The 26,605-nt window shown below is 46.1% G+C and overlaps 1 protein-coding gene and 1 long non-coding RNA gene across 9 annotated transcripts in view; one reads left to right on the top strand and one right to left on the bottom strand.

Annotated features, from left to right (window-relative positions):
- SDK1 (sidekick cell adhesion molecule 1) overlaps positions 1 to 26,605 on the bottom strand; it is a 586,517-nt gene that overhangs the window by 94,889 nt on the left and 465,023 nt on the right. For all 7 annotated transcript variants that reach the window (XM_083413291.1, XM_083413295.1, XM_083413296.1 and 4 more), the window contains exons 27-29: positions 18,044 to 18,159; positions 15,959 to 16,148; positions 12,780 to 12,878 (exon numbers count right to left, since the gene is read on the bottom strand). In XM_083413291.1, coding sequence (XP_083269417.1) covers positions 12,780 to 12,878; positions 15,959 to 16,148; positions 18,044 to 18,159 — 405 coding nt within the window. The remainder of the gene's footprint in view (positions 1 to 12,779; positions 12,879 to 15,958; positions 16,149 to 18,043; positions 18,160 to 26,605) is intronic.
- On the top strand, positions 12,817 to 18,016 carry LOC310664580. Of its 2 annotated transcripts, none has more exons than XR_014504970.1 (4): positions 12,817 to 12,920; positions 13,629 to 13,763; positions 15,548 to 15,611; positions 17,730 to 18,016. It is a non-coding gene; the product is annotated as an uncharacterized lncRNA (long non-coding RNA). The 2 variants fall into 2 exon arrangements; XR_014504971.1 differs by lacking the exon at positions 17,730 to 18,016 and adding an exon at positions 15,852 to 15,947.

Genomic DNA, 26,605 nt, shown 5'->3' with positions numbered 1-26,605 from the left:
TGCCAACTTTTACCGCAAGTTCATCAAGGGGTTCGCGATGCAGACAGCGGCCATTACCGACACGCTCAGCTCCAAGAAGAAGAAGTTCATCTGGACGGAGCAGGCGGAGCAGTCCTTCCAGAACCTTAAGCGTCTCTTCTCGTCCGAGCAGCAACTACTGCATGTGAATCCCAGCAAACCGCTGAGAGTTGAGACGGACGCCTCAGACAGAGCCGTGGGCGCCGTACTGTTGCAGGAGGACCCGCATGGGGACTGGAGACCGTGTGCCTTCTACTCTAGGAAGCTCAGCAAGTCAGAGCAGAACTACACCATCTGGGACAGGGAGTTGCTGGCCATTCATGCAGCATTCAAGGCGTGGCGGCACTTCCTCATCGGGGCCAAACACACAGTGCAGGTTCGCACGGATCATAAGAACCTGGAGTACTGGCGCACGGCAAGGTTCCTGAACCAGCGGCACATCAGATGGGCGGAGTTCTTTGCGGATTTCGACTTCAGGATAGAATACATCCCAGGCGACAACAACATCATGGCAGATGCACTGTCCAGAAAGCCGCAATACCTCGAAGAAGCGGCGCCAGCAGCGGCCAAGCACATTTTCGCCCAGAAAGCGTGGGCGTGCGCTTCCGCAACCGTGGACCTGGAGGCGGTCCGTCGAGCACTGCAGGAGGACTCCTTCGCACTAGCCAAGATGGAGGACGTGCGCAAGGGCACGGCGAAAGACGACGAGTTCCAAATACGGGACGGATTGCTAATCCGCAGAGGAGCACTCTATGTACCGGGAGACGAACTCCGTGCGAAAGTACTGCAGCAGTTGCACGACGCGCCAACCGCCGGGCACTTCGGCAAGGAGAAGACGGCAGAACTCGTTGCCAGAGATTTCTGGTGGCCCAAGATGAGAGGGGAAGTCGCGGAGTACGTCTCGAGGTGCGACACCTGCCAAAGGGCCAAGTCAGTGCACAAACCTCCGGCAGGACTGCTCGAACCACTACAGACCCCGAGCGAACCGTGGGAGAGGGTGGCCCTGGACTTTGTCACGGATTTACCCAGCTCAAGGGGCAAAACGGCAGTGCTAGTGGTGGTGGACATGTTCACTAAAATGGCCCACTTCATTCCGTGCGCGAAGGTGGCCACGGCAGAACAGACCGCCAAACTGTTCATAGACCACGTCTTCAGGGTGCACGGACTGCCACGGTCTATCTTGTCCGACAGGGGGCGCCAGTTCATTTCGAGCTTCTGGCAGAAGCTGATGGGTTTCCTGAACGTCAAGATCAACCTAGCGTCGGCGAGACACCCGCAGACCAACGGGCAAGCGGAGCGCGTCAACGCCATCATGCAGCAGTACCTGAGATGCTATGCAAATCAACAGCCGACGACATGGGTGGACTACCTGCCGCTCGCTGAGTTCGCTTACAACAACACGAAGCACGTGTCCACAGGGGTGACGCCGTTCTTCGCCAACAACGGGAGGCATCCCAGAACCTTCCCGGGATTAGAGAGACTGGGGGAGGGGGAGCCACAGGCAGCGGAAGTCTTGGCGGCGGAATTGCAGGAAGTTCACGAGCAGCTTGGGAGGCAGTTAGAGCTTGCAAAGCACGCATACAAACTGCAAGCTGACAAGCACAGGAGGGTTGGGGAAGACATACAGGTGGGAGACTGGGTGTGGTTAGCGGCCCACGCAGTGCCGACCAGGTCCTTAGCTAAGAAGAAACTCGGACATAAACAGCTAGGACCTTACCTAGTTGAGGCACAGATCAATCCGGTGGCCTTCCGGTTGACACTTCCGGAGGGATCCAGAATGCACCCAGTATTCCATAGGTCGGTGCTCACGCCCTACAAAGCACCTCACCGATTTCAGGCGCAGAGCACAGCACCAGACCAGTATAGGGAGATCCCCCCAAGGAGGGAGTCGCCAAGAAGGAAACCCATCAACCAGGTCACAGAGATTTTGGACTCGAGATGGGGGGAAGAGGGAGTAGAATATTTTCTCGCAAGGGAGGGTACCCCGGCCAGCGCCAACAGTTGGGTGCCGGACTATGCCCTGGACGAGCCTCTCCTCAAAGAGGAGTTTCATGCCTTGTTCCCACACAGGCCCATGCCAGCCGAGTATTTCGACGACTGGCTTTTCACACCCACGCTTTCTACCAGCACGTTCCAGGGATTCACCTCGGACGAAGAACCAGCATTAGAAACACGTTCACCAGAGGGCTCGCCCTCGGGGTTTGCCTCAGACCGCTCATTTTGGTGGGACAATCGAGGAGCGGAGAGGTGGCTGAGGGGCCCTTGGCAGGCAACGGACCCAGAGGGGAACGAGGGTGAGAGGGACATGGACGTGATGGGGGAGGACGTTGGGTTCGAGCATGGCGGCACGGAGATGGAAGCAGAGGAGAACGAGGTCGGCGAAGACACGGAGGACGAGCCGGATTTATCTAACTGGATGCACGCCACGGGGGACGAACTGTATCCACCATTCACCCCCACAACGACGGAGCGCCCAGCACCCCAGCAGGAGGAAGGGGAGGGGGGAAGGGGGGGCTTCGAGGGGGGGATGGATGTCAGGGGTTCAGGAGCAGAGTCACAGGAGAGGGAGGAAACGGAGAGCGAGGGGGAGGAGTCTGAAGGAAATGTCAGCGACGACAGTAGTCCGAGGTCTCTGAGTCTCTCCAGTGACTCGGAGGATTCACAGAAAGGGGCCCCCATGGTCAGGGCAAGGGGAGTGCCCAGGGGGACACCTCGGGAAGAAGGGGCCAGAGGAGACTCAGAGAGTAGCAGTTGGAAATCAGGGCCCGCGTCCCCCCCAGAGGGCAGTAGGGGGGAGGAGTCCCAGGCATCGGGATCAGGTGGAGCGCTGCCAGCGGGAGAACATGAGGCAGGATTGACCACACCTCCGTCGGGGAGTGAGGAAACGGTCATCAGGAAAGTTAAACGCGCGCGCGCGCCAAGTTCAAATGTACAGGAGGGAGGCACAGTGGGCAGCCCGGGAAGAGAGCCAGGTCCTAAAGCCCGCAGAAGAGAGCGGGAGGAGTCAGGGGGGTCGTCATCGTCAGCCTCAGAGGAATCCAGGGAGACAGGGACCCCGGAGGGCAACAGGACCCAGAGGAGAAAGAAGAGGTGGAGTAAAGCTAGAGTCTTAAACTGGTGTACAGGGGGCGGGGACTCAGAGGGAGCTTCGCCGGTCTAAAGTTTAGACGTAGGGATGGAGCGCTGCGGCGTGGAAATGGAAACTGTACTTCAATAAAGACTTTTGTACATAAATACCAGCCAGCGTTGGTCCTCTGTGAGCTGGGACCAGGAGCCAGCCCTGACAGTATGTAACCTGAAACATATGTAACCCGAGGTACCACTGTATATGGTTTTGTTTACACATACACACAACCTGAGCACAGGATGGAGGGGGCTCACAGCATTAAAAACCAAACATATTTGCCTTTCCAGGGATGCTCCAAGTCACCACTTTCGGCTCAGCACAGAGCAAGCATATTTCTGTTTCTCCAGCCACCAGAATCAGCCAAAACTCTCCCTTGGCTTATTATTCTCCATCCTAGGATGACATGGCATCCAGCCAGGTGAGCTGGGAAAAGGCCCACCCATTTATCTCTATAGCAACAGAGCAACCTCTTTGGACATGAAAATGGCAGTACTTAACTGGCCAGCCAAGTGAGAGCTGAGACCATAAAGAAGGCTGATCGCCGAAGAATTGACGCTTTTGAATTATGGTGCTGGAGGAAACTCTTGAGAGTCCCATGGACTGCAAGAAGATCAAATGCATCCATTCTTAAGGAAATCAGCCCTGAGAGCTCACTGGAAGGACAGATCGTGAAGCTGAGGCTCCAATACTTTGGCCACCTCATGAGAAGAGAAGACTCACTGGAAAAGACCCTGATGTTGGGAAAGATGGAGGGCACAAGGAGAAGGGGATGACAGAGGACGAGATGGTTAGACAGTGTTCTCGAAGCTACAAACATGAATCTGACCAAACTGCAGGTGGCAGTGGAAGACAGGAGTGCCTGGCGTGCTCTGGTCCAGGGGGTCACGAAGAGTCGGACATGACTGAACGACTAAACAACAACAACAACTGGCCAGCCAAGGTTAGCAAAGAATTGGTTTGGCTGGTTCACCAGGTTTGCTCTGATTTGGCCGGTTCATCAAATTTGCTCTTAGGCATTCTTTCCCTGCTCCCAAAATTGTAAAAACATAACAGCCACCACTGTCCTCTTCCTTCCCCTGCTCACCTCCAGAGCATGGAAGGGTAAATGTGGCAACAGGAGGAGATTGGGGCAGGGAGAGAAGTGAGCTGGAATTCTGGATGCTGCCCATATGAATCAGCAGAACTGGAAGTATCTAAATTCTTGCATAAGTATTTCTAGGCCTTTCCTTGCCAGGCAGTTTTTCATCATTATCATTTATTTCCCCAAACATTAGAGTCTTTCTATGCCTTGAAAAAGTATTGCTGTTGCAGCCTCATAACACATCCAGGCTCCATTCTATGCTGAGTCTATTCCTCTATTTTTTTACTGTGATGTTCTTTACTACGTTCAGCAATCTTTTGAATTCTGTTTTATACTGAGTTTCTACTCCTCATGTCTTAATGGCCTTTAAAATGCTTGCTGCATTTATTGCTACGTTGCTTCTGTAGCCCCAGGGCATACATTAATTTCTCTTTGAACACTTTCCATTTACCTCTATCGATTTCTCTCATTTGATTTCACCCAAGCAGTTTCCCTAGTCTTTGCTTCTTTTTTGTTGCAGAATTTTCCCATGGAATGATCTCACTTCTGCATTATTGCCATGTCTGGAGACTGCTTCGCACAACCATTGTTTTGAGCTGATTTTTCAATCCATGCTCTGCTCCAAGTACAGACTTCACATTTATGTAGTACTAGGGGCTGCCCCCCCCCGCTCCTGTTGCTTGCCTACCCCCACCAAACTTCTTACCCTCCTTGCCAACCCTCACCCCTCCTTTTATACCTCACCCGAATCCCCATCACCTCACAGCTCCTCGGTGTCCCTCCACCCCTTCTTTATTCAAACTTCTGATGCTGTTTAAAACCACCATTTTAAAACCCGCCTTTTCTTCTTCTCCCTCTCACCCTGCTTTTATGCAAATCCTCTGATGGAGGCTTACATTTTTATGTATATAGGCAGGGCCATCTTTAGCATATGTGCCGCCGGGGTGCAACGATCCACCCAGCGTCCCAGCACTGTAAGTGATGAAATTAAAAAGTGCTGTTGTGAATGACAACGCCACCACTGGTGCGGTGTGTTTTTGATAAATGAGCGCACAAAGTCGAAAGTCCTTTAGTGAAACAGTAGGAATGCATTTCAGTAACACCTAGGTATAAAGTGGTACCTCAGGTTAAGTATTTAATTCGTTCCGGAGGTCCGTACTCAACCTGAAACTGTTCTTACCTGAAGCACCACTTTAGCTAATGGGGCCTCTTGCTGCCGCTGCGCAGCGGGAGCACAATTTCTGTTCTCATCCTGAAGCAAAGTTCTTAACCTGAAGCACTATTTCTGGGTTAGCAGAGTCTGTAACTTGAAGCGTATGTAACCTGAGGCATATGTAACCAGAGGTACCACTGTATATGTATTTCCTTTTTCTAGCTTGGTCAAAATTTATTATTTCATAACAGGTAGATAGTTAAGAGCTTAGGCGGCTTCAGCAGCAGGTGCCTCGTGCCCTCCAGAATTCGGTGCCTGGGTGCCCCGCACCCTTTGCACCCCCAGGTAAAGATGGCCCTGTATATAGGAAGGAAAAAAGGGGGGGCTTTTGTAGTGATGGCAAGCTCCTCGGAGACTCAAGTCAAGTTGACTTGGAATAAGTTTTTCTCCCACCACACAAAATTGGGAATTAGCTCAGCAATCCAAACAAGTGTGTGCCTAACATTTGCAGGCACTCCAAGCACCCATCATACCCTCCATTGTCATCTTTGCTTGCACACACAATGCCACAACAAACTTCACTCATGGCAGGAAAAGTAGCAGTGGCTGAGACAGAGCTGACTGGCATTTGGAACGGAATGGAGACTGGATATATTTTTAATAAGCAAAGCTTTCACCAAAACTGCTCCCTCCCCAGTGATTGACCGGAGTGGACAGTCATTCAGACACTGCAGGGCACTTAACAATCAAACTTAAAGGGATTTTTGACTGGCAGATTACATAGGGTGACTGGCTGGTGCAATAATACACCATAAAATCAAGGGTGGTGAGAGGGCACATCAAGGAGATACTGACAAGAGGAATAGTGAGCAACACCCAAAGGCTGTGCTACCAAGGATGGCAGTATAAATAAGACCCAAAGAAGCACTCTCTGGAACTGAACATCCCAGCATCCTCATTCCAGCAATGCCTCTGGAAAGTGCAGAAGGTGCAAGGGCAACCAACTGACCTCTTGTTTGTCTCCAGCATAAGCTACTCGAGGGAAAACTGCCTCTGAAGAGCTAAGAGCTGCTAATAGACCTGTCATCCATTATTTTGTCTAGCAAAGAAAATCCTACCGAGAAGCACATCCCATCACATGCAGTGGTACTTACTCCCAGGTAAATGCACATAGGACTGAGGCCAAAACTGAAAGTTGTTTTTGTTTTTTAAAAATAACTCAGCTTTGCTCACCACATTTTATGATTGCATGCTCTGCAAATTTATTACATGTTGTACACACCTGCCACTCTTGTTTGGGTGTGACTCCCCATATAAACCTGTCATTTGCCTCTTTCAGGTTACTGGGAGTCCTTCTTTAAAGTCTGAATTTTACAAAGCGTGCCAAAGGTGGTCTTCTAATGACTGTTGTACAAAGCAAGTGACTTTGGCATGCTGGAGCTTTCTGAACCAAATAAAAGGCAACAGTTGAATGTATCTGTTAAATGTTAGGTCACTCCAAGGCACCTGCTTCTTTCCCCAAAGCAAACAGGCAGAAGTGTGGCTTTGTACTCGGAATACTAATGCTGCTTTTATGCTCATCGTCACCATACAAAGCCCTTCAGAACCAGCACCGGCAGCCTTTAGAAGCTGCAATGCATACCTGAAAATGCAGACATTTATTAATTTGTTGCAGCACTCGAGGAGAGAAGGGGGAAACACCCTGCATAATACTGAAAGGTTAAAGTTGCTCCAGTGTGGATTTTTAACATTTAGCATTTCAAAGGCTGGAGGTGGGCATGAATGCAGCACGAGATCAAAACACCCATTTTTTAACTTGGGCTGCGTCCAGTTCTGCAGCTGACGTTTTGAAATACATCTGTATTTCCAGAAGTAGCAAGGCGATGCTATGCCTAAAGTGGGGAGAGGGAGAGGTCCACAAGAGGTCTCCATCAAAAATACAAGGGACATGGCACCTCTTTCACAGTCTCGGAAATAAGAGTTGGAGTTCACCAGAAGGCACTGTGAAATATTTAAACTTTTCTCTCTAGGAGCCGCCTGGTTTTTCATACTGCCGATCTCCAAAAGGCTGAGTTATGTTTTGATCTAAGTTATTAAAAAACATTCATTGCCAAGCCCTTTGTATCGTCACAGGGCTACAAGATGACAGCAGCAAGACCAATGCAAACAGATTGAATTAAAAGTTATTTTTGGAGGCAAGAGCATCTTAAAGAGGCCTGCTTAAGCTTTCAGAGGCACAGAGTCGTCTCTCAGCTTTTTCCATACGGAACAGCTGAGCTGGAGGGGGTTATCATCCCTTCCTGACTCATCAAGTGATTGACCTGGTGTCTGGGGAGGAGGCAATATGTACCCCCATTAAACTGTTAGGCTGGGCAGAGGCCATACCCCACTGCTGTGTCTACATTCATTTATTTATTGCTGCACCTACAAAATCAGTGTGGTCTTTGAGGGGGCAGATCAAATGTCCAGGGCATTGGTTAGCCACAGCTGGTTTAAGTCATAGTTTATTTCATAAACCACATGTTAAACATGAGTTGTCTGACAGGCAATCAAACAAGCAATGGCTTGTTTCTCCAAAGTTTGATTTGTTTCCCAAATCTTCTTGCCTTGTGACTTTGTAGCTTGATGAGCATCTGAGACAGCATCTGCGACAGCATCTGCATGTAATATCAGGCCATAGTTAAAATGAACCAAGGTTTATAAGCCAACCACAAGCAATTACATATCATGAACCTGATCAGGAGAGCTTTTAACTAAAACCTGAAAGGGTGGGGGGGGGGAGAGAGAGAGAGAATATAACAGATGACAGGGGAACGCCTGGTGCTGGGTATAATAGCTTCATTGATGCATAGGAAACTGAAGCAGTGATCCAGAAACCTGCTAAAGGCAGGAAACCACAAGAATGGGGAATGACTTAGTTTTAGTTGTCTCTGTACTAATGCACAGAGTATGGGAAACAAACAAGATGAATTTGAGCTTTTAATACAGGATGGCAAAAATGGCTTAATAGGCATTGCTGAAACTTGGTGGGATGAGACTCAAGACTGGAATGTAGAAATTGAGGAGTATAACTTATTTAAAAGGAATACACCAAATAGGAAGGGAGGAGTAGCAGTTGGATCTGTAAAGGATGTTTACACTTGTGAAGAGACCTATGACCTGGAGCATGGAAGGCATATTGAGAGTATATGGGTAAAAACGATAGAAGAGGGAAACAACCACAACCTTAGTGTGGGTATCTGCTATAGACTACCAAGCCAGAATGAGGACTTGAACAATGCCTTCCTATAGCAGATTACCGAACATTCAAAAAGAAGAGATGTAGTAATCATGGGACACTTCAGCTACTTCCACATCTGTTGGAACTCAAATTATGTTAAGCAATGCTTTTTTCTAGGGGGACGCAGAGGTACACATACCCCTAAACATTTTGTGAATCTAAGTTTGGCCTCATTGAGAGGCAGTATTTCAATATGAGTAGGAAAATGAGAGTAGCCCTAAACATTTTTTTTTAGAAAAAAAGCACTGATGTTAAGAATGTAATGTGGATCCATGATACAAAACAGTACTGATTTTACACCTGCGTTGCTGTCTCTCCTTCTTTCCCAGTGTTCTGAGAATTCTCTACTGGAGGATCTTTAGCTCCTTCATGATTTACTTGGAGAGAAGACATGACAGTCAATCCATTTAATTGTACAGCACAGACAAGTCTTCAGTATACTTCTTGCTGATGTATCAGAACATATTTCCATCCTATTTTCTCCCCTGAGTTCAAAATTACTTGGCCTCTGTCCCAAAGTGGAACATCAGAAAGCCTTCATTTTTTAGTTTCTCAGTTCTGTACAGAACTCTGTTCATTCACAGTTTTCAGCTCATTCATATATTTTCCCTCCACTGCATTACAAATGCACATATGCAGATTGATATAACTCTGCTAAAAAAACCACCCTGCTTTGAGGTGATCGTGCGCATGACTGAAGCAGGAATCTTTTTCTGCAGAAGAACAGAATCAGCGGGAAAATTGTAAAATGAACAACAAACAAACTCCACCAAAAACCCAAACACCTAAGCACATTTGTATCAAGAGTGGGGGAGAGCATGTCCTCATCATAAAAACAAAGGAGAAAAAAGAATATTGGTGTGATCACATATAACCACTTAAAATAGTGTAATTTTGCAGTGCTTTATTGGCGATGCAATGTAGAAAAATGGATACTAGTGAAATGAAGAAACTGAAGTTATGTATGAACCTAGGGAGCTTACGTCTACCTCCACTGTTTGGTAGCAAGTCTTCAGGATTTCAGAGATGACTTTCACTGTGCCACCTGGAGATGCTAGGATCTGATGCTAGGAGATGCTTGGACTGAACCTAGGATCTCTTGTATGCAAAGCATTGTGCTCTACCTACAAGCTATAACTCTTCTTCTGAAAACTGGACAAATTCCAAGGGCAGAAGAAAATAATAGAAATGTAATGGTTAAGTTGACATTCAGGAGGAGCAAACTCAGGGTGAAGCAAGCCAGGGAAACACTAAAGGAACATGATGGGGAAGATCTTCTCACATCTTATATTTCTTCATGTGAAAGCAACATTAAGGTACTAGTAGGTGGGCACCAGAGTGCCCAGATATGGCAAGCAAAAGCACATTTTACCCTTCTGTTGTATTGACCTTGCACCACCATGACTCTTTTAACACAGTCATGTTGGATTCCACAATGCCAACAAATGAATACAGTGAACAATCTTTCCGTTTGATGTGCCTATTTGAAGAACCACAAAAGCTGTCCCAAAGAACAACAATGTTTCATATGCCAAGGGTAACCAATGTGGTGCCCTCAAGATGTGGGGGACTACAACTCCCACAATCACCTGTGTCAATTGGCCATGCTGGATGGGGCTGATGGGAGTTGGGAGTCTAACAAAACCTGGAGGACACCAAGCTGGCTACCTGCCCTTGGCCTTCACATTGAAACCCCATGGGCAAGCTTGTTTTTCTTTCATCACTGGCCTGAGAATGAAGCTGTGGATTTTTGAGTTTCACACTTAACTAAGAATTCCTTCTCACCAGTGAAGAATTTCACGGTTTGAGAATAGCTCAAGATCTCACCGCAGCAGAACCTCACAACCTCACAAACCCCATCCAGAGCTGCTCAGCAGTGCAACAGGGACACAGAACAAAAGATAAGTATTTATGAGTTGTTTTTCGAACAAATTGTTTCAGTAGGTGGAATTCCTCCTTATACACGAATCCTGTGTCTCAGTAGCTGGGCTTAATTTGGTAATAAGCACACAAGGCACAGAGGTCCCTTGAAAATAAAATAAGCAACTTGAATGTCAGGAGTACCCAACAGGATTCTGCCTGTGATGAATCTTTCCTTCTTTCCAAAAGTTTCTGAAAGAGCTGCTTTTAGATCATATCTAATGATGCTTCCAACTACCTTGTGGGCCTTGTTATAATCAAGGGAGACTTTGGGGCTGCAACATACCATATGAGGAAACATTGTTGTCTGCAATGAGTGGTTCCAGATTTTATTTGACACAAAGCATAAAGTAGCTCACCATTTAAGGGGGCAGCCTTAGGTGGCAAAGTCAGACAAGTGCAATTGTCTTATCATATATCACTATGGGGCAGCCAAAAAATGCCAAACAACAAATAGGTTTGCTAGATTTCCCAGGGAGGAACTCAGACAGCTCTTATCAGACATTGCTAAACAGGCAAGCAAGCAAGCAAACAAACAGCAAAATAATTGCATTGCTTGGAGGTACCTAGCATTATTGACTTAACATTAATCAGAAAGACTTAAGCTTTCATTTTTCAAATGTTGTCCATTGGTTAATTGTGTGCAATATGTATCAGGGGTGAACCACAAGATACTAAAGCTGCAATTTCAGCAACCTTTTAAAGCTGGTGTGAGAAGCTTCCATGAGAGTAGGGGTAAAATTATGTGTATTTCCAGGAAGGAAATTAATGTAGTGGTGAACCAAGATCAAGCAAGACCAACAATGTCACAATTCCTTGAAGAAGCTCATGCATCAGGGCAAGCAGAACTGATTCTGTCCCAAAACCAGGCTTGAACCCAGCTGAAACAGGTCAAATCATCAGTTTCCTCCAAAAGCGCTTAGAGCTGGACTGCTACCAAGCTCTCAAGCACTTTCCTTCCCTTGAAGGGAGTATTTGTGACGGGGTACCAGTTGTCAAGTACTTCAGGGTCTGGATTGGGATGACTTCATTAAAACTGGTTGCACTACTGACTCCCTTCAAGGTGCCAGGTAGTCCTACCACCACGTAAAGATACATTCACCACTTCACAGACGCATCTGGCCACCCCACCTCCCTTGGTTACTAGCTCGAATTAGTCATAATGGCTAGGAGTCAAGGAAGTCTACATTTCAGACCTCATCAACAGAGATCCCACAAAATCAGGCAAGTTGCTGCGTCAGACACCTCATCTGGCTCTGTAACAGCAGCAGCATTTGACTCAACATGGAGATCTGCAATTTTATCCTCAAAATGTAGTCTTTCTACTGCCTATGGCAAGAGCAGAAGATTTGTGCCCTACACCCTGCATCATTCCAGAGGTATTTGGTGTGGTGGAGGAACACTGAGAAGGGAACTGAGAAGAGCCTCGCTCCCACACAGAGCTCTGTGAGAGCAGAAGAAATTTCACAGCATGGAAATTGTCATTGCAGCATGGTTGTATCTTATGTGCAATTAACTTGTGTGATTCCAAACTTGCACCGCTGAAAGCCAGCTGGTTGAAATTGCACCAATTAAATGAACTCAAGACAGAGAGCTTAAAATCTCCTTTTGCTCTAGGTTTTCCCAGCGCAGAAAGAACTTTGAAGCTTTCTGCCTTGCTTACTGGGCAAGTCCCACTCAGCATGTGGGTTCTGGATGCTCTTGTGAGATCTAAACATCTGAGTACCCACAAGATCTTGTGAAGGCATCCCAGAGTCCACACTCTGAGCAGAACATCTCTGATAAGCTCTCTGCCCCACTGTGGGTGCAGTGGGGTGGGGGGTACTGCCTGATTGGCATGCCAGTTCCAGAGGGTAAGGGGCACTTGCGATTCCCGGACAGTAGCATGCATGCCATCTATGAGTTCCTCACTGTGCTATTTCTTGCTTTCTGCCCCTAGTTACAGAATTAAGACCCCTGGCCTGGCTTTAGAACGAGTGCATCCAACCCTCAGAATTCAAAACAAGCTAGTTTGATGGGTTGAAGGCAGAATAGGCCACAGGAGGGGGTACCAAGTGAATCACTGCATTTTCCAGGCTTCCATAATTCCTGATATATATGTACACCTTCAAGTGATTCAGAAACATGTGCTGACAGGCTGCTTCTATGGCTGCCTGTTTCGGTCCTCCCACCCCTTGGCACAGCTCTTGCTCTTGCTTACCAAGAATAATCCCATTGGGTTCTTCAGGGGGCTGCCACACAATCCGGACAGAGGTCAGCTTCACCTCGGGGAACACCATCCGCACTGGAGAGCCTGGGGCTAAAAAGACCAAGAGAACAGCCATTAGATAGGGCTTGGCAGGTATGAACCTATCCCAATTTCTTTTGTGTGCAAGAGGTCCCAGGTGCAATTTTTAGCTGCACATCCTATTCAAAAAGGGGTGTTATCTGCCTAATCTACCTTTGATTTAACAAATAGCTTAAACATGGTTTTGATTGCAAGAGGTTACTAACACTGCAGGATTTCCTAGGAAAAAGCTCTACCAAGGATGGGTCTCTCTGCTAGCCTTTGTTATGACGTGGTATGGAATCTCAGGGAGAAAGGATCTAAACTGGTGCCTTTGGATCAAGAGTCTTGATAAGCTAAGGCAAGTGATAAAGCTTTGGACGTGCAAAACTGGTCTTAGACCAGAAGAGACTTAAAAAACCCCATGCAACATAAAAAGCTTACTGTCTTTCGAGGTCAAGTTAGCCATCAGTTCTTGTTATATTGCAGCTACCGACTTCATATGTTTTATTGCATTAGTAAATATATTTATGATGATGTTTTGATAAACTAGGGTTGACCTCAGAGGGGACAATCATGCTGGAGCCTATATAATGGGACGTCTGTATGCCAATCAGATTCTGAAAGGCATTTCATAGCTCTGGTTATAGCATATTGCTTCATATACTGAATTTTTCCTTGAGAGGTTAAGCAGGTTTCTTAAGTCGTTACACAGTTGCCAAAGCTGAATCATATTCTCCAGCCATGTAGCTAACTCTCAATTTGCCTTCCAATTTCACCTAGGCATCTGGGAACCTCTGTTTGGCCATAAGCATCAGAGGGGGAGAAGTTGTGCCTTGCCACAGACAGCAGGCAGGCCGCTGAATTACCTCTATCAAGGTCACCAGGGGGAGCTAATGATAATTTGCAAATCCAGAGGTACTGATGTTCACCCCCTTAAGCTGAAATCCCACCTCTGCTCTCCCCTATGATGCTTTTAATTAAATTGATCAGGAAGGAATCAAGCAGGCTTATGTCAGGAGTGTGGGGATGGAAGAACAAATAGCAGTATTTGACAACAGGTAATGCAGGAAGGAAGAGGACAAGATGCTTATTACATGGCAGTTCGGGCACGTATTTGTTTATCCAATGGATTTGTAGCCAGAGAACGGTATATATGACATTATCATGCTTTATCCTCCTCCCCCTGCCAGCCCATAACTCTAAGAGGTATTAGCTTCTGTAAGGAGCAGCCTGCCCTAACTTGGGCTGTGTTCACATGGCAGGTGATTCCATTTCCCTGATGCATCCCTAACTGTTGATTTCCACATTACACCTGAGCTTTCATGTGACTTTATATAGCGCATGTTTAATGCTCACAACCAGTGCTTTTTTCTGGGGGTACACAGGGGTACACATACCCCTAAACATTTTGTGAATCTAAGTTTGGCCTCATTGAGGGGCAGCATTTCAATATGAGTAGGAAAATGAGAGCACCCCTAAACAATTATTTTTTTAGGAGAAAAAAGCACTGCTCATAACTCTGCTCTCCAGCCAGCCCAGACTATTCTCTGCAGCACTTCTTTAATATCATCCTCATCATCTTTATGTTGCTCTTCTTCCAAGCTGGGCAGCTTCCAACAGTTAAAAACAAAGTAATAAAATACAAAGTAATAAAAATAAACCGGGGGTGGGGGGTGGGGACAATGATCAAAATATATTAAAACACAATTTAGAACCAGCCTTGAAACAATCGGTTCTGACAGCAGCCCAATGAACAGCATCGTCTCCTCCTTAGTTTCTAAAGGCCGCTCTGAACAGGAAGGCTTTAGCCTGCTGGCAGAAGGATAACTGGGAGAGGATCCATTTAGCCTCTCTGGGGAGGTAATCTCACAATATGGGGGCAGAAAAGGCTCTTTCCCTCATGTCACCACCAGCTGGGACCAAGAGAAAGTGCTCACCCAAGGATCCTGGCAGCCAGGCAGGTTCATAGAGTGGGAAACGATTTTTCGGGTAGCCTGAGCCCAACCATACAACAAGCAGACATTGAGCTGCTGGCTGCCTTTAAAAACTGCTGTCTTTTAAATGACTTTTTGGACTGTTTATTCAGTGTGGTGCTTTAAATTTATATATCTATATCTCTATATATATCTATATATATATAATATTTACAATGTTATTTTTCTTTCATTTGACCTCTTTTCTCCTCAAACCATTTGATTTTTCTCAGATTGTGGGCTCCTTAGGGACAGAATTATTAAAACTGAGGGAAAATGTTGCTGTAAAGCTGCTCTAAGCTCATGGGATAGCAAGCAAGCCAATGGATAATGATAAAAAGAGAAATATTGTTAGAATTTTAGGGGGAGAAACATTCAACAAGAGCCGACAGAAAAATGCTTGGGGCTTCCCCTCTGCCAGCCTGAATTCTCCCCCACCCCCTGCTCCAGTTACCCAACCCCCCCCCAGCATCCAGACTTAGCAGAAGTGGTCAACTGGTCTGCCGAAGCTGTGAAGGTGAGCCCTAGAGCCATGAGTCCCCTGAACAGCCATGTGGCTAATGAATGCACATTCCTTCCATCAGACCCCAGAAAGCCTCTCGTCCTTTCAATATGTCAAACCCTAAACGGGAATTCTCAGGCTTACAGATAGTGTCGGCGAGTAGAACAATACAATGTTCATGCACTAATTTCACAAAAGGTCATTTTATTATTCTTTTGTTCAAGGTTGGTCTAGGCACACTCTTGGGACAGGAAACACCACATCGCGCTCACATTCAATCACAGCAAGGTTTGTTTATCACGTCCCATTATCCCACAGCTTTTTTTTTATTACTATGATTGGATTTCTGTAGGAGTTCATAATTGGGCTGTAAAAATTTGCTTCAGGCTGGAACTGGCTATAAAATATCAGGTTTTAGAGTGAAACAATCTTTTTGTCAATTACTGGGAGGAGGGGGGGAAATAGACTGCAATTTTTGGGAGCAGATTCTCAGCTAGAAACTAATAGGACTGTGCCTCTTTACATTAGGGGAGGATCCGGTTCTTTGAGATTAAAAATGGAATCCACCTGATTAGCTGCTGATATGCACCCCCCCAAAAAAAGCTAGAAGGTTCTAGCGATCCACATACACTTACCATCGTCCTTAGTTCTCTCGATGACTGGAGGGGAGCTGGGGATCCCATCCCCAATGCGTGTGAATGCCAGAACCTGAATCTCATAAAGCACATATTTCCGCAAACCAGCTAGAAGGATGGAAAGGGTGTGGTTCCCTCTCACGACTTGGCTGCTTAATTTGCTTTCCACATCTTTGGGCTTGAACAAAATCTGAAGGGGGGGGGAGAAGAGTATGATAAATACATATAGAATGAAATGAAAAGGATAGGGGATATTACCTCGCTCCCCACAAGCAGCAAGGCATTCCAGGAACAATATTTTACAGAGACGGCAACAACAATGTTCCCTGCTCATCTGATTGGGTTGCCCCAGCTACGTTCGGTGGCTTCCAACAAAATAGAAAAACACAGGACAAAACAGCAAACATCAAAAGCTTCCTACCACAGGCAGATGTCTACGGAAAGTCGTATAGTTATGCATCTCTTTGGCATCTGATGGGAGGGCATTCCACAGGGTAGGGGCAACTACAAAGAAGGCCCTCTGCCTGGTTTCCAGTAACTTCGCTATTTGTCAGAAGAGAGAACTGGGGATATATGTTTGCAACCCTGCTACTAATGGCAAACATTTTGCCAATTCCTATGTAGTCAAATCAGGGGGTATCAGCAGGCTTGGGAGAACACCAAGATTTGCAGAAGTATCAAAGAGCATTACACAAAAAAAACCTTGGAAGGAGGAAAAAGCAAAAATAGGTCCATGAGGTATGCTGAGTGGTGTTGCCATGCTGAGTGTCTGTTGAAGGGAAAACCAGAGACAGGGAGTGGAGGAATGAGGAGAGCATGGCTGGCTGAACAAGAACACACCACTCCGCAGTGTTTGTTTTGGGTCCCACTTTCTAGTTGCAAAGTCAGAAGCGTGCTTGCATGGGGACAGGCTATGCTAGGCTGTTCAGCAGCAGCAGCTCCCCCAAAAGCAAACAACATGTCCTTTGAGTCCCCAGCAAGACTTCTCTGCTGGGTTAAATTCCTCTGCTGACTACAATCCCAAATCTGCAGTGTTTCTCTGTAGCCAGACAGACACAGAAAGAACATTGGTGTCTCTCTCACACACAAGCAAACACACCTGCCCTGCCAGCTCCAGCAAACATGCAGCAATGGGTTAGTCTTGTCAGGTAGATGGTAGTTGCCATCCATAAACAAGCAATCAACATAGTATCTCCTTGTCATTGGTGCATGTTAGCAGGATGTCAAAAGTATTAGCTAGACAGTACATGAGAGACAAGTGGGACGCAGGTGGCGCTGTGGGTTAAAGCCTCAGCGCCTAGGGCTTGCCGATCGAAAGGTTGGCGGTTCGAATCCCCGTGGCGGGGTGCGCTCCCATTGTTCGGTCCCAGCGCCTGCCAACCTAGCAGTTCGAAAGCACTCTCGGGTGCAAGTAGATAAATAGGGACCGCTTACTAGCGGGAAGGTAAACGGAGTTTCCGTGTGCGGCTCTGGCTCGCCAGAGCAGCGATGTCACGCTGGCCACGTGACCCGGAAGTGTCTTCAGACAGCGCTGGCCCTCGGCCTCTTGAGTGAGATGGGTGCACAACCCTAGAGTCTGTCAAGACTGGCCCGTACGGGCAGGGGTACCTTTACCTTTACATGAGAGACAAGGTAAAGTCTTTAATAACTCGCATGTATGCTGTATTGTATGCTGAACATTCAGTGTTCAAACTGCAGTCTTCTGAGTAACTCAAACTGATAACCTGTCCTGCGAAGTGAACCTTTTCAATCTGCTCGTTTGTATCTGTAGGGAGATCTCACTGCTGATAGCTTAACTGATGCAGCACGGAATATGCTGTGCCACAGGATTCTCTTCAGCTTGTTGTGTTTCAGTCTGACATTAGTAGCAATCCCTAAATTCCCTAGAATGGAACCTTTCAGCTAAAATACAGGAGATCTGTATGGGATTGTAGCTCTGGGATACACCTTACAGCACTTAGTTCAGATGCCAGGACTTTAATACCCCAATACTTACTAGTACATAGATAACAACAAAGTCAAGTAAAAACAACACATTGCTTATCCAAAGGCAGAAAAGACTCAGCAGCGCTTGGGAAGATCTACCTTGTATCCAAGGATGAGCCCGTTCTGTTCAGGTTCAGGGACAGCCGCCCAGGTCAAGAGGATCTGAGTGGAACTCACAGCTTCAGCCGACACGTTCTCTGGGGGAGCCGAAGGAACTGCAAATGTCCAGATTTAACAGACATTAGAAGCTGATAAAATCCATTCATTCGTCATCTAGGATTTGCCCAGTCATCTCCAATGGTCTATGGGCACAGAGCACATTGAACTGTACCAGTGTTAGAAACTGAGATATGAAAGCTAGGAGCTAAATGGCATCTTAAACCTGGGTTATGGGAGCCACAACAGAATGTTGAGGCGCGCTTTTTTATAACAAGAATACAAAGCTGAAAATGAATGAACTGCAGCTAAAATCTTATGTTCATTTTTCACGTGGTCTAGTCCTCATCTGAAGACTGCAAAAAACAACAACACAAAGCTCTACTTTCCATGCCTAATATTCTTAAGATCTCTTCTCCAGTCTTTGGAGTGTGGCTGGAAGTGGGGAGGCAGAAAAAGATCCTCCTTTCCTTCCACTGTGCAGTTTTAACCTGAAATGTTAGGTGCAGTACTGCGCCCAGAGCTCAGAAATTGCTTGTGTTAATGAAATCCCCTGTCGCAAAACGTGCCCAGAACAATGGGAGTTTTGAATGCTGAACTGCACCTAGGGCCTGCTGGGGATGCCCTCACCATCTGAGGCCTTGTGATAGCACCCAGTATGTGAGCACCATTCCCAGGTACATGAACCAGGATCTTCCACTTTTGTATTTCATTTGCTGGCAAAAATGCTTCCACTTACTTAATCTTTCCAAGTCACCTGAATAAAGGTTGTCTGCTGTAATTTATTGGGCCTATCATGATATTTTAAGTGTATCCTAAGTGGTGTGTGTGTTTAATATTGTTTTCAATAGTACTGTCAACCACCTTGGAGGTCAATCTTTGGTCAAAGGGATGGATTAAAAATATTTTAAATAAATGAACAACAAAAACAAAATTCAGTCCAGTATCCTGAATCAAAATGCTTCTTCCTCTTTACTTGAACAATTTCTGTGTAGATAATGTGGATATCCCTGCTTGTAATTGTCCAAGATGCAGATAGGGATAGCATGAAGAAAAAGAATGTGTTTTTTCAATAAAGAAAACCAGCAACCTCAGGATCCATAGTCTGGATCCAGAGCCAAGGACCCTCTCCTGGACCATTTCAGTAAACCACTGCAAGGAAGTGTCCCCAAATACTGTGCTTTCTTCATCATGTACTTTCTGGAAGTAGCTCTCCCCCATAGTTTCTCAGATACTCAAAAGTTCTTTCCAGAAACTCCCTTGGTTTCTAGCATCCGGCATCTCACCATCACCATCACACATTCCCATATGAACCGACCTGGCCCCTGCTATCATCATTTCAGGCCCATCTTAGTGTGCCTCCTCCACACGAGGTCAGGAAGGTGGCAGAGCAAGAATGGGTGGTGCTCCGCTTGTGGAATGCTCTCCCCAGAGGGCACCTTCATTGCCTGTCTTTAGCACTAGGCAGAAATATTTTTCTTGGCCAGGTGTTCAGCAGATTAACATCCTATGCATTTGGGGTGAGGGGTTATTTGTGCTTTTTCTTGTTCTTGGTTTTTTGTGTGTGTGCATTTTGTGTTGGACTAGATGCCCTCTGCGTACTTTCCAACTCTGAAATTCAGTGATTCTACAATTCTATGATTTCGTTCTCAGCCGGGCAAGGATCTTGCCTGACCCTTTTGAAAAGCCACCTAAGCTTTTGGGATTCCAAACAGACCTCAGTGCTTAGTATGTGACATGGCCTAAGTAAGTATGTGACTTTTTTATTTTGTAAAAAAGAGAGAGAGAGAACAAAACAAATACACCCTCCCCTTTTAAAACCAAGTTGGCAATTTAAAGGTCACAACAGAATTACTGTCACTAACTTTCACCAGACAGGGATAAATCCAATGTATTTTCCCCGCATTACTTCCTCTGACCCGCCCCCCCCCCAAAGCTCCTTTAGGCAAAGCTAACACCAACTCAGTTAACGTGATTAGATTTTGAGGCTGCTTTAAAGGTCTTGACGGAGATTTTTAAATTTTATTTAGCTTCTTATGCCTCACCCCCTACTCCACATGCACACTCTAATGTCTAAAGGGCACAGTTTCTCAAAGAGCACGACGCACCTGCCGAGCTTCAGAGACCACTGGAGGGAGGGAGGGAACTTCTAAAGGCCTTTTGAGGTGATTGTTGGAGGAGAGAGAAATAGGCTTTATTCTCAGTGCTGAAGCCACACTAGTGCCAGTCCGGAAGCAGTTGTGGGGCTCTGCCTTGTAGTGCTGAAAGGGGAGCAGCTTATCAAAGGTGAGATAAGCTCACCATGATGAGAGAGGCCTCTGGCCTCCAGGATGCTTGGGGGATGCCCAGAAGCATCTCATTGATGGGAAGGGAGCGCAAAGAAGCTCTGGCCTGTGACATCACCAGAGAGGTGCCCCTATGTCTCAGGTTTGGGCCCTGAAATCTCAGAGTCTCGGATGCTCCTGACCAGGCAAGCCTCAGTCCCCATTTCTTTTCATCCAGCACTGAGTCTATAACTACTATTTTCATGTTCCTCTGAAGGAAGGAGAAGGGAGCTCCACCCTCTACTTCTGCAGGCTCCAGGTTATCACTACAGCAGTTTCTCTGTTAGCAATTAGCTGGGGCATGAGAAATGGAGCTCCTCTGCTTTTGCTGGCAATATAGTTTTGTCTTCCCCGCTCCCCCTGCTTCTCCCAATGCTGGATCCCCCCCCCCATCTTCTCCTAGATTTATCCTCCACAAGGATATAATTATGTTAAAAGAATATAGATTGCCGGGAGCCACAAATGTCTTTGGACGGCTGCCACAGCCTTATCCGTAGATCTTCACAAAGCACTACTCCCACATGAATCACTTCATAGGGCACGAGAAAGAGGTGTGCCAGATTTCGGTGTAAAGAAAACCAGCCGTTTTCCAAGCCGCTCTTGCTCAGATATTCACTTGTTTGATTTTGCCATGCAAGGAGGGAATGATTTCTTTATTTTGATGAATACCTTTCTTCTCTGGTTCAGAAACCAAAGCATCTCTTTCACTCCATCCCCCAACACCAACACTCTGGATGGTTCACAAGAGGCTGAGACGGCCTTCACATCTTCTTCTTTTTTAAAAGATGTGTATAATAAAGGATCACTGCTAGGGGGAGTCTAAGCCCCAACAATGCAGAGAATGTGGCTTTTCTTCCCTCTCTGCTTTGGCCAAGGCCACTTGAGGCACTTGTTTAAATGATCAAAAAGGTGGTGATTGTGGGGAGGTCCTAGTATGAGCAGATACGATCTGACATTGGGTCCTTTTGGGTTTGTAAACAAATCCACAGAAACCGCAAGCTCTCTCTGTCTCTTTCTACCTAATCTATCTTCCAACTTAAGAAACCTTAGTTGATTAATCAGATGAGCTTTAGTCAATTCAGTAGTTAATTATAACTGTGTAAATTGAATGGGGGGGGGGACGACTGATATCAGCTGTCCCCTCCCTCCACGGCAAGGACTTCTTCATGGGGTTTCCAGCATTTTTATCACGTCAACCTTGCCTGTGGTTTATTTGTAGATTGCTTCATTGACACAAAACAGACATCCCTGTCCTGATCGCCATGACCCAAACAAATTTCCATGTTCCTTCCAGGCCAATTTCACCATTTGTCAGTGGCAGGATGAATGCAATGCCACTCGCTTTTCCTGATCACATAGTTATTTTGAAAGATGAAGCACAAGATGGGTACTTCGTTTTCGCAAATGAGCTCTCTTGAAGTTAACTGGGTTACTATCACTCTGTGTGTGTGTGTGTGCGCGCGCGCATGTGTTTTCAAAGAAGAAGGAGGTTACCCTTTGCAAAAATGTGTTTCAGTACAAGATGAAAAGCCTAACTCTATGGGTTCATAAGAACCTTGAGTTATTTAAACTTCCTTGTCCATAAGACTGATTAAGCTCTGTAAGGCCAAGCCCTCTGCTGCTGGAAAGCCATAGTGGAGCTGCTTCGGGGACATATCTACACCACAAACTTGGACTGATTTAATGATTTAGTCAATCCCTGCCTCCTTAGAACTGTGATCTGCTGAGCGGGTGGCGAGGCAAGTGAACGCTAACAGAGAATTCCAAGCACCCTCCACAAATTGCAGTTTTCTGGCTTCTTTGCAGATCTTCAGTGGCTACAGGCGACAGTGGTCATTTTCTACCTTCGCTATTGCAGGCTGTATGCCTCTGAATACCAGCTGCTGGGATCTACAGGGATCTGGGATAGAACTGCTGCATTCAGGTTCTGTTGCAGGCATCTGGTTGGCCATTGTGAGAACAGGATGCTGGACTAGATGGACCTATTCCAGCAGGCTCTTTTTAAGTTCTTTGGTTCTTAACTCCTTCTATTGCTCTTCCAGTGGAAGGAGTCCTAGAATATGGCGTAGTTCAAGTCAGAGTTAATAGGAACGCCACTGTATGAACAGAACCTTTTCATGGGTACTTCTTCTTCTTCTTTTTAATAAAAAAAACCTCCTCTATTTCACACCATAATTCATTTCTGATGCATGGTGTCCCTGCTGCCCTTATATGTACTGGCCCCCAGATAGCGCATATCCACAGCTACATAGTTGATAAAGTCAGCTATTAGATTATCACGGCCACATTCAGAGGCGAGGGTCAAGCTGTTCAGAGCTTTGTAGACTGATATTCAGGATGCAGCTCAGTTTGTGCTTTCCTGTGGCATGTAGGCTGGGAGAAAATGCGCAGGAGCCTACAGTTGTTCAGGAAGTCCCACACATATTATTTTTGTCCCTTGGCCTTGCTAGGAGACAAGACAGACTTCCCTCATTGCAACATCTCTAAGGATTGTTGTGAGCAGCATGGGGGCAATCCGCAGTCAGAGGGGCTTGCTCTTTTTCACCGTTCAAAATCCCACTTGAATGATCTCTAACATCTTTCCTGCCAAATGTGTTTATCCTCTGCTCCTTGACCACTCTCTCCCAGTTTCCAGGTGCCCTTGCCCCTGCTTGCCCCAGCAATATATCCTGAACTGCCCATTTCTAGTAACCTGCTAAGGTGTAGTGGCAGCAGGGCTTTGAAGGCTGCCCATTAAAATAGGGCCATGTGTCTAGCAGTTCCACCAATCTTTCAAGTGTGTTGCAAAAGTGTGTGCTTTTGCCCAAACACAAGCTCTGGAATAAGAGTAGCATATATAAACTGCAGCAGCCAATTAGGTTAATACCAGTAGATAAGCAACTACTCTTATTTTCAGCTTAAAAATGGAAAGCATAACGCTGGTGGTCAACAAAAGAGGTTTAAAGACTCTCCCAAGGAAAATCTTAAAAAATGTAGTATAAACATCAACAATTGAGAATCACTAGCCTGCGAGCGTTCCAGTTGGAGAACAGCCTTAACAAAGGTGTCATGGGCTTTGAAGACGCTCATACTCAGGACGAAAGGGAGAAACCCACTAAAAGGAAGGCATGCTTGGAAGGATGTCCACAGTGAGCGGACTCACTGTTAAGACATGAAAGACAATCTTACTCGGCTACGTGTGATTGCCAAAGATGCCATATTTGAAGCTCAGCTACCGCCAACCCATGTGCCTGCAAGGACATTTTCCTTTTGAATAAAGGAATTATTGATTTTCCTAAGGCAGGAACCCCATATATTTACCCGGATTGCACCTGCAAATTTACTTTTTTCTGTTGTAACTCATCCTGAGGTCTATGCACAAAGGGCAGGATATAAATTGTTAAAAAATAATACATAAATACCCAGCTACCTGTAATCTCAAGTCCTGTCCTGAATGGGTTGGGTGACTAAATTGCTTATCTTCTTTCTGCCACTTCTCCTGCCATCCCTCAAATGAGAACCTTCCTTTTCCTGGTAAAAAACAGCAGCAATATCCCTATCTAGCTTTCCTGAGACTAACGGCAAGCCTCAAACTGCAGTTATTAAGGGTTTTGGAAAGGAGATTCTTCTAGCCCTTCAAAAGCCACATTTTATTTCAACTGAAGAAGGGATCAAAGCTGGGGTTTCCTGTATGCAAGGCACACACTCTTGAATGAAGAAGACTCCTTTCCTTTGAAGAAGATGCAGATCTAGAGAGACTCGCCTCCTTTCTAAGACCAGCTACTGCCTCTCGCTGCTTAGACTGGCAAATATGCATGAAAAATGATGGGCTGCTCCAGTTCCACCTGGACAACTGGGTGCTGTGGGAACAGTTTTGTCCTGATGGCTTTGATTGTCTTTGCAATCCCTCAGAATCCAAAATGGGGGTCGTGGTGGTAGGGTTAGGATTATGGGCTCTTACCTCCTTGAAGCATGTGATGTGACTGAACACTAAAGATCAGCTAACAATTTGTTTTCTTTTTCTTTTTTTTAAAAAAAGACGTATTAAGAATGTGGAGTTTGGCACATGGCAAAGTGGCCATATGGTTACTGCACATCTCACTGAAATCTATGGAATGCATGCCTGAGTAAATATGGTGGCCGTTGAGCACAATTAAATCAGATTAACTCCGCAAACTCCTGCTTAAGTGGTTGGGGGACTGGCGTGCCCATAAACCTAGCTGTTTTCTACTGACCCCATAGAGATGCTTGAAACGGGTCGTGTGGTGCACTGATTATGTAAAATGGGCATCGGCGCATCATACTTATTTGTCATTGTCACCCTCACCAACTCTCTCTCGCCTCTGCATCCTGCCACGGCTCCTCTGGCTTTAATTGAACCCTTACCCCAGCACTAATGAAAATATGCAAATTTGGGGATGCTGAGCTGTTTATAACAAGAAAAAAGGCTGAAATCTTGTTTAAAGTGATAAATGGGACCCAGCCTTAACCATGCAGTAGCAATGGGCAGCCCCTCTATGATTATGGAGACAAATTGCAAACACAACCCTTGCTCATTGTGCAGGTTAGCGAAGACGGTGATTTACTTTCACTGTTGAATACTTAATTCAAGAAAGGTCACTCCGCTCAATTATTCACCCGCAGCAGAAAGGTAAATTACGTCGGATGCATGTGGGCTGGAGCTGAGAGAGAGGAGCTTTGCTTGAAGTTATCTAGATAACAGCTTAATAACTACCTTCCACAGATGCTAATGAGCGAGCATTGCTTATCCCTCGTCTTGCTGCCGCTGGGCAGGAGTCCCAGAGCCTTGCCTGGTGGAGATTTCTCCTTGCAAAACCTGGACCACCCAAGTAAGCACGTTCCCAGATTACAAGAGGTGAAATGTTTGCTGTTGAGAGATGTGCTGGCAGAGGTTGTAAGAAAGCAAAATAATAGATGCATTTTGAAACCCATTTCTCTGTGCCCGCCCTCCCTGGCCGCCCAAAGGTTCTAATAACTAGTAGCTGAGGAAGTCGGTACCTGTCATTCCCTGAGCAAATTCTCTGCAGCTTGAGAGGGCTGCTAGCATGCAATGAGAAAGAAATTGATTTCATAATTAAAGGCTCCTACGAGGCTCTAGGTGGCCTCCTTTTCATCAGCCTCCCAGTAAATCAGCAAAAATGGAATAGGGAGTTCTGCTGTCTCTTTGCACTGGGACTGAATGAATGATCCAATCAACTCCAATGCGGGCAAGAGGCAGAATGACTCACCCTCCGAAGAGGCTACCCATTGCATCTATGAGTGAGTCACTGTTCTGGTCAGGATTCCTTACCATTGAGGCCATCAAGCAAAGGTAATGATGTATCTGGGACCCAGAAGGATGATGCTGAACACAAGAAAATAGCCACAAGGTAACGAGTTCAGCTCAACCACCCCTCACATGCAGTCCTCTGCACAAAATTCCTATCTCCTGTGCAGGAGTTTCATTTACAAATTTCAGGGCATTCCCCCCCCCCCAATGAATTTGTATGTATTGTGTAGTTTTCGAAGAGCTTTGCTGGATGAGACCAAAGTCCACGATTCACAGTGATAAATCAAATGCCTCTGGGAAGCCTGCAAGCATCAGCTGAGCACAGCCGCGCTCTCCCTACTTGCAATTGCCAAAAACTGGTATCAGAAGCCGACTGACTCTGACACTGGAGGTAAAACATAGCCACTGGCAGCCTTATCCTCCACAAATTTGTCTAATCCCCATTTATTATTGATACCTCTAGTAAGGTTTTCAAATGGCTTTCAACAGCAGAGATACGAAGCTAAACTTTGTGCCTTAGTCTCTTGCACTCCAGGTTCCGTCTTATTGCCCCCTGGGCAAGAGGGAAGGTTGTGCCTCAGAGCGCCGCGTCTGCATCAGGGAGCTACATATGACTTATGTAAAAGTGCCCTCAGTGCATAAGCATATTGCTAAGTTGCTGTGAGACTTTTATATACATATATATCCAAAGAAATGCAATAAATAAATAATAAATCCAATGTTGACCACAGCAAACTATGGCAAGTTCTTAAAGAAATGGGAGTGCCTGATCACCTCATCTGTCTCCTGAGAAATCTCTATGTGGGACAAGAAGCTACAGTTAGAACTGGATATGGAACAACTGATTGGTTCAAAATTGGGAAAGGAGTACGACAAGGCTGCAAATTGTCTCCCTGCTTATTTAACTAATAT

This window comes from Podarcis tiliguerta (assembly GCF_965153285.1).
Source record: "Podarcis tiliguerta genome assembly, chromosome: 14".
Lineage (NCBI taxonomy): Eukaryota > Metazoa > Chordata > Lepidosauria > Squamata > Lacertidae > Podarcis > Podarcis tiliguerta.
Note: the sequence above shows the minus strand (reverse complement) of the source record. Positions and strands in the feature narration are given on the sequence as shown.